We start from the raw sequence: 8369 nt of genomic DNA, 5'->3' as shown, positions 1-8369 counted from the left end.
ATATACACGCGTTGTCCGCTTGTTTTCTTGAATAAATAGCATATATATATATATATATATATATATAACTAGAAATATAATACAAACTGGATATATTATAGTCTGAGTCTAGTTGTGCGGCACATCGAAAGAAATATCGCAATGCGTAGTAAAATCATACTTGGCGACAGCTCATGAACATGCAGTAGAAATCATAGGCATACCCACCTGTTCGGACTAGTGATTTCAATGTGCTGATGATAGGGAGTCCCGCACCTACGGTCGCCTCGTGGTAGACGTACGTGTTTTGATTCGCCTGTGATAGCGTTTTGTATAGCTTCATGTCGCCTATGGAGGAATTTGAACGAGATAAGAACTATATACAAGAACTAAATACACGATCCAAAGCATCTGAGTCCAAAAGCAATAGTCAAAGTAAAGATGAGAGTGACTACAATGTATACCTTTGCATCAGAATCAATGACTAATGCATGGCATCAGTACACGGTGGTGTCATGTTGCTCGCACAACAAAATCGCAAAATATTAAGGATGGCTGATGATGACGTAATAGTGAGTGCCACCGTCAATAACCCTGTCACTGTACCACAGACATACTAGCAACACCGACAACAAACGTAATGTGTAGCTGTATGTGCATTATTCGTGATCGATGACAGATGGTGGAAACATGTACAAAACCCAATGGATTGAAGATCAATTATCGTATCTGAGCGTAAGTGTGTATCAGTAGAGACAACTACATACCACTGAACCCCTTCTTATTGGGTGTTACGATGCTAAGTTTCTGCGATAGCCATTCAGGGTATTGTCCGGCAACGGCGTCGCTGGATGTGCAATCAACCATTACTGGCACGGCCTGTGTTGATAAGCAATTCATGAGTGAGTGCCAGAATGTAAGTATTGATACAGACATACCAAGAGTGTGTCGCGGTGTAAGCTGCACGCCCACCCTGTTGAGTCTTAAATATTTCCCAGTAAAATTACTCTTCAATAAATAGTTAAGTTTGTTCTGCGATCGTAGGCAGATCATCTAATATGATATCTTGCCCCCTCCCCCCCATTTTACGAATATACTTTCAAAGATAGTATATTCGTATAAATTCATCAGCACTACTGACGAACAAGCAGCTCATTGCCGAAGTTGAGATAGGGGCCGTACTTGTGATGCCATGTGGGCGGTGAAGTTCTGCATGTTGGACGTCTCAGAGTTGTTGGGCCAGTCCTTTACGGCGGATTCCCAATCATCTCCTTTGATCAGAAGCATAGATTTCGAATTGATGATACCTGCAATACGCACACCATTGCTGTGGATATGGCAATGACATTGTTTAGCTTCAGTCTTCCAATTCACATTGACAGCATGTGGACCGGGTGCGCAAAAGAAAAGGAAATTCGGACAAACACCCAAGATATAGAAACTATAATTAACAGCAAAAACTATCGATATACGTTCCTACTAATGTGGCAAGGCTGGCTGACGTTGCAAACTTGTATGTAATCAAAGATGTTCTTTACGATGAAATTGAGAATGATGTGATATCGAGGTGCACATCCCGCAGGTAAAATACCATCCCGCAGGTAAAATACTATTATATTATATACATGACTGAGGTTTGATAATAGAATTTCTGACAAAACCGTTAACAATTAGTATCCCAGGCATATCTTTAAGTTTGTGTTCTTGAAAATACAGAAATTAAGTTGTCAGGTTCAGTAATAAGACCTGTGTAACTACCATATGCGTAATTACGAGACAGGAGTGGAAGTTACGAACGGCGAATGTGCGCACTGTCACAAGGGTGCAGGTGACATTTAAAACTCGTACATCATCGAAATTTGCTTTTATAACCTGTATCTTCATATATACCGTTGAACGTAAATGATTCCCAGATACGTGACCACCACCATACACAATATTATAAGTGGCGAAGCTGAACCCAAATTTGCAAGCTACAATTAAGGTTCCTTTGCCAACTGAATATGCATCAACTTTACACAATCCCTGTCGAATAATAATTTGACTTAGCCACACTAGATTATATATATTACTGAGATGTACGTAGACGAAATATTGACTTTGTGCGTGTTAAAAGGCTCTATTGGTCTACACATCGAAACCCCCTATGAATCCAGCATGAGGAGAGCCAACGGTGTCCATGTGTCCGACAAGGAACAGCTCATGCAAGCAGAAATTGCTCATCAAATTCAGGCTTTTTTCAATTGATTCACCGCTTAATCGCAGTTCACATTCGTTCCATGGCTAAGAGGACGACGATTGGAAGTGAGCTATCACAGTGCAATGTCACAGTGCAATGTCACCGTACAAACATATGCAGCTCGCAGTATACTTACCTTGCCCCGAATTCCATCAGTTGCTTGATCAAAGCTCTTCCCACAAGACCAGGGCCGATGATACCGACGTTTACAAACTTCAAGGAGGCAGTCATTATGGTGTATATGTGTGAGAGTGTATGCTTGTGTGTAGTGTTCTGTGACGACGGAAGTCGTAGTTTTCAATACTGCAGGGGAAATGCGCTGAGTTTTCGAATAAACAAAAAAAAATTGTGCCTGACAGATGACACCGATTTGACGTGCATGTGATTTTGTAAATAAAATGACAGTTCGGTACATTCCTTCACACATCTATTGTTCAGGAAACTATTAGTAAACATAATATTTAGAGTCTCATTACTCGTACCGCCCAGTTACTATGTACTGTTCCCAATCCCGCAATCCTAATTGCAAGACTTTTTCGCTACGCAAGAGAGATAAGAAAATCAAATTGACTATAGCCCAATCTTATGGAGGCTATGCCACTCTTTAAAATACGATTGTGGTTGTGGGTTGATGACTATGGCGCATAGTGAATTCTTGTTCCATCACAACAGCGTGTGGCCGTGTGCTCACCGAACAGTCTGAAGCCTCTACGTATCTTCTTGGATCAATAAAGTACTCTAATATCTGTGCATCTCAAATTGTCGAAAATCATAATCAGGCTCTATACAATACATACTAGACTGATTAGGGTATCTGCTATTTGGTGTAGCATCACAAGCGCCATCATGGAAATTACTGAGGAAACCATGAGATATCATGGAAGATAATACTAAAAGATTATGTATCAAACTACCACAGCTCAGTCAATCGGCGATAGTACATGAGGGCACCTTGCAGCAAACTTAATTATTATATATATCTGCGCCACATTCGCATATATCGATCAGCCGTTGGCCGAAGTATTCCCTTGTTGAGTCTTATATTCTAAGGAGGCAATGCATACTGTCCGGCTGTTCGACTGGAAGCGTTTCAAACAAGAAGCATGTAGTAAATTACTGTGAATATATCTGCTTTGAGGTAGGGCTTGAATCAATATTTGTCAAGAGTGTGATATAAAAGGTCAAAAACACACACACATAACGTTAAGAGCTCTCTGAATTTCGGTTCCGATATCATTACACCCGCTTTAGTGGCAGTATTGTGGAATATCATGTATGCGAATGAGTACACTTTCCTTGCGCGTCTACGTACTTCCATCATCGTTTCATAACTATTCAACGTAAAAGACCTGTGATTGCTTTGGAACGACGCTACACTAGCACACGTCTTTGTGCAAGATTTGTGATTTTCCACTAATCTACCACCCCCCGACACAAGAGAGCTTTGTAGTGCAGAATAAGACTTGTGAGAGTGGCGAGAATAAAGTTAATTGCCAAACATGGGAGATAGTAGATCAGATATGTAGATACCGAGTACTCAGAGGCATTTACATATATATACATACATATTGTTTCGGTTGTACAACCCATGTTGTACTCTTTATCAGTACTTATTGCTCTAGATTGATGCTTGGGATTCTACTGGAGCACAAGCTGCGTTGAGTTGTAAATTCGATCAGGTACTTTTCTTTCGGTATTTGTCGAGCGCGGAATGTATTCTGCTGTGGTTAAGGTCGAATTAGTTGTACCTGGAGTTGACAAATAGTCGCAAACATTACAACTATGTACATCAATTTTGAAATATACTTGATATCACAAGCTCTAATTGGTAGAGAGCCAGTGTGTTTTTGGAAAACATTCCATGCGGTTGTGAAAATGTTTCAACAAAATATCACTAATCACACACATATTCAAATTGGGACCGACTGTTTATTACAACTACACCTATTCCATTAAGTGCACATACATGCTACAACCTTGATAGAAACATAGACAATTTGTATAATGGCTCCCTCGCATGTGAATCTCGCACGTTATATTAAGAACTAGAAAGATTTTTTACAATACTGGGATCCGAATCACCCTTGGGACACATGATAATCTACTCAATATTCCACACAGTATGACTACAAAAATCATGCCACAGCATAGAGTTCAATACTTTAACCTTCTGGCCTATGGGACCGAAACTCCCGGCCCTGGTGATCATCCTACTCTCCGCAGAGAGTCTGAACTTAGTTTTCTATATAAAAAATGTTTCTTACTTTATGCCGCGTATAGCTAGCGACTGGGATCCAGTTGATATGAAAGGAAATCCAACAAGATCAACGGCCGTAAATAATCTACTGAAAAGTATTGAGAGGGCAGAGCTAAGAGGTGAGGGTAAAGCAGGCGCTGCAAACCGACCCATAGAGTAGTATGACGAATTTAGACAAATACTCGCTATCAATTTAGAAGACACCCATTTTCAAAGTAGTTGCTTGCACGCACTATGGACATGGACATTTCAACTTATTTGTCGCGTGGATGACGCAACAAATATGAAATTTGAGGATTTACAACCAAGTGGTGACAATCCTGATCAGCTTTTCGTTGCTTTATGCCGCAGTAAAAATTTACAAAATAAGGGCCAAGTTGTGACTCAAGTAGTTCTAGGCTCAATGGATCATTATCTGTGTGTTTTAAGTGCTATTGCTGGGCATCTTGTTGAACGTTTACTGGAACGTACCAATATAGAACAATTGAATTTGGGATATATGTTTACCTTAAACGGTACAGTTGGTCGCGATGATCAACTGAAACCGGATGTTGCTAGACGTACAATAGCAAAAAATGTACCTTTCGAAAATTTCGTTGCAAAGGGGAATATTGTAGACATAGGGACACACAGTTTTAGAAAGTGCCCCTGTACCTATGCACAAAGATGCGGACGGACAAAAGACGACGCATCTATTCGTAGCCTATATGTAACCGATATGTTGTGTATGTGTAAGTCTGAAGTGCGAGAAAGGACAGAATAAAGGATATAATGAGTTTTAAATGCATGGAAACTGCTAGACCAGTCCGATGACGCACATTCGTGACGTACAAGCGATGTGAATTTATTGTTCATCTTATATCACTTGGTTCTTTCTATATGGCCCCGCATGTATGCACTGTGAGATGGAACTGAACAGATATACAATTGCGATCCTAAATGATACTATATATGTTTTACATTACTTGTAAGTACAGTATATATCGCAACCATAGATTTTAGGTACCGTGATTTATCAATTGCTGATAGATTCCCGCAGCGCAATACTAGTTTAATATCGACTGAAGTCTTCATTTAATACAGTCGTAGATTATCGCACACAGTACGACAGCAAAAGTATTATGAGGCTGCCATGTATGCTAGACTTTCAACAAAACCACACAATTATTTAATATATATATATATATCAAAACAATTTTTATTTCCTGTGCTTAAATGACCAACAAATAATGGCACACGTCCTTGGCAGACAGGCAAGCCTCACTAATTATAGCACTGCATAGAAATGGTTGAACCACTTGAAAGGGTACATAATGTACTTGACCTAGTATTTTAACAGAACTCGAGCACAAATTCTATGGATTATCAAATAGTACTGTAAATTTTTTTTCCTGCATTTCAAGTTGACAAAATAAAGAAAGTACGTGAATGTTTTTAAGTATTCTAACGGAACTCTATTACAATATGCGATGAACTATCACGTGTTACCTAAATTGGTTATTTTGCTTCTAAAAAGAGTGGTAACGAATGCCTTGATTCTCGCATAAAGCTGAGTGCTTTTGCCTGGTGTAAGTCTAAAAAATACAGTAAGTAATGAAAATATATGTATAAATCAGTTTATCATGCATAAATGCTATACCACATTCCATGACTATCACAATCTAGTTATGATTCGTACTAGTAGAACCATTTTGAAAGTATCATTCTCAAAATCTGCCAGCAAAACATCACGATATTTTTTAGGCGACTTTCCAAACTAAAAGCACCTTGAAGCGATAAACAGATTTTTAACCACGTACAGTTTCCCTCAATTTGTGTTTATAACTGCATAACAAACAATTAGAGAACATCCATAGATATATATTTGTATATCAATCTAGTAAGTCGAAGTGGATACTATAAAATTACCTAGAAACGCAACAACAAATACTTCACATGGAAATCGAAGCCGTAATCGAAACCGTGGAAACTAGAAAATATGCCGTACATAGGAATAGTCTTTTTCATTTCAAGATGGCATTAGTGTTGATTCGAGTACCTGCTATGTAGATAATAGATAGGGTTCGAGATGAGATAAATATTGCATTTACGACATGCAGCCGATCAACAGACACTTGAACGAAAGGTGGGATATGTCCACACTATATATCAAGGTCCTTGAAGTTTGCAACCGTGTAGTACTAAAAGTACTTTATAAGAATTTGAACTAAAATGAATCATCCAAAATGTCGTCTACTACAGCTAGTCAGCTATCGTTATAATTTAGCGAAAGCTCAGCCCTCATGTAAAAAGTGAATATGACCCTATAGTTGTGAGGAGTGAAAATAAAGCGTACAGTATATTTCAAATCATACTATTCAAAAGCTTGATGCGATGATACTTTATTTGATTACTCAGCATCTGCAAAATATTTGTCGTCTGGTCAACCACAATACTAGTTGTATCTTCTGTTAACTTCAAGTTCCGACAAATTTAATATGCGTCACCGTCTGTTGCCATCATAGGTAGCCACGTTACCTAATTGGCCGGAACCAAATAGATAAATGACAGTAAACGGATGAAATTCGAGCTATTTAGTACGTTAAGATACTTACAGAACAAGAAAGAAATTCAGAAACGTGTGGGCGTAGCTAACAAGTATGTATGCCAGGCATGCATACCACTTATGTGTATCTTTGAAAAATACAGCTGGTGCGATTTTATGACCGCGGTGAGGACCACCACGTACACAATGTAGGAGGTATTAAAACCGCTTCATTCAAGGATGGGAAAGTTCACAAAGTCGACATCGAATGATAAGAGCATCTGAACGCAAGTCCAACAGCTCATGTATTGCGCAAAATCAATCAAACGACACTTGGATATTCGGAAATATTGTACACGGCCAGGGGTATACAATGAATATATGTTCTTACATGACGTACGAATACAATGCATATAACGCACAGGTGACTCCCAAACCTGAATATAAAGTTGTCCGGCGTATTTCAGGAGCAACGGTACAACTGCCAAGCTCTAGTTGAAAAAAATGAATACACCTGCATACGCTACGTACAAGATCAATAGATATATACTGAGGAATCGCTCCAATAATAGGTCGTTCATGTCCATCATAAAAATTTGCTCAGATCCAGACGATCAGTAATTCACGAAATTTGAAAATGCTTTTAGATCTTTGATTGCTGTTTTAATAATTTTATATCAAACACTAAAGTATTGGGAATTAACTCAGTTGGTAGAGTGCGTGCTTAGCATGCACGAAGTCGGGAGTTCAATTCTCTCATTCTCCAGATAATCAAATTTTTTTTGTTTCGAAGAAGTGGATATTTAGTCGGCGGATTTGGTCAAATTGAAATATTTCGGTTACAAAATATTGCGTAGGGCACCAACTGTATACAATTTTTCTGAATAGATGGTAATCGACTGCCCATTTGTCAATTTACAATTATGTACATAATTGTGCCTGGAAATACACTCATCCCAAAGTGTGAGTATGTCTTGTACAAGCGCCCCAGGCATAACAATTTTCAAGATCCGATAAAGGATTGTTGGGGTTGACTCTTGTAAAAAAAACTACTTTGCTGTACATAATTGTGCCTGGAAATACACTCAGACCAAGGTTAGAGTATGTCTTGTACAAGCGGCGTCCCAATCATAAGCTAGTCTTGATTCGAATGCATAGGCATAATATTCAATGATTTTGTTTTTATTCTTGAACAAATGGTGTGTTGATTTTATAAGAGATGGTATGTGCAGAACAAAGCAAGTGCATAGATCTCAGGATTGACGATTTTCGGCGACAAAGTTGAACTTATATTTCATTCTTTATTTAGTGTGTGTGTAACAGGCGAATATCATGAGTAAAATTTAGAAGTACGGCTAGAGGATCGCATT

General features: G+C 38.7%; 1 protein-coding gene and 1 non-coding gene across 2 annotated transcripts in view; one reads left to right on the top strand and one right to left on the bottom strand.

The window, feature by feature from the left end:
* SARC_10188 (hypothetical protein) overlaps nucleotides 1-2473 on the bottom strand; it is a 4870-nt gene extending 2397 nt beyond the window's left edge. The window contains exons 1-4 of the mRNA XM_014295776.1: nucleotides 2355-2473; nucleotides 1162-1306; nucleotides 747-858; nucleotides 208-327 (exon numbers count right to left, since the gene is read on the bottom strand). Coding sequence (XP_014151251.1) covers nucleotides 208-327; nucleotides 747-858; nucleotides 1162-1306; nucleotides 2355-2449 — 472 coding nt within the window. The 5' untranslated portion in view covers nucleotides 2450-2473. The remainder of the gene's footprint in view (nucleotides 1-207; nucleotides 328-746; nucleotides 859-1161; nucleotides 1307-2354) is intronic.
* A 5219-nt stretch (nucleotides 2474-7692) lies between these two features.
* On the top strand, nucleotides 7693-7765 carry SARC_30222. The gene has a single exon. It is a non-coding gene; the product is annotated as a tRNA-Ala (tRNA).
* Nucleotides 7766-8369: the final 604 nt, after the last annotated feature.

The sequence above is a fragment of the Sphaeroforma arctica genome, assembly GCF_001186125.1.
Source record: "Sphaeroforma arctica JP610 unplaced genomic scaffold supercont1.1165, whole genome shotgun sequence".
NCBI lineage: Eukaryota > Ichthyosporea > Ichthyophonida > Sphaeroforma > Sphaeroforma arctica.
This window is presented reverse-complemented; position numbering and strand designations above follow the sequence as displayed.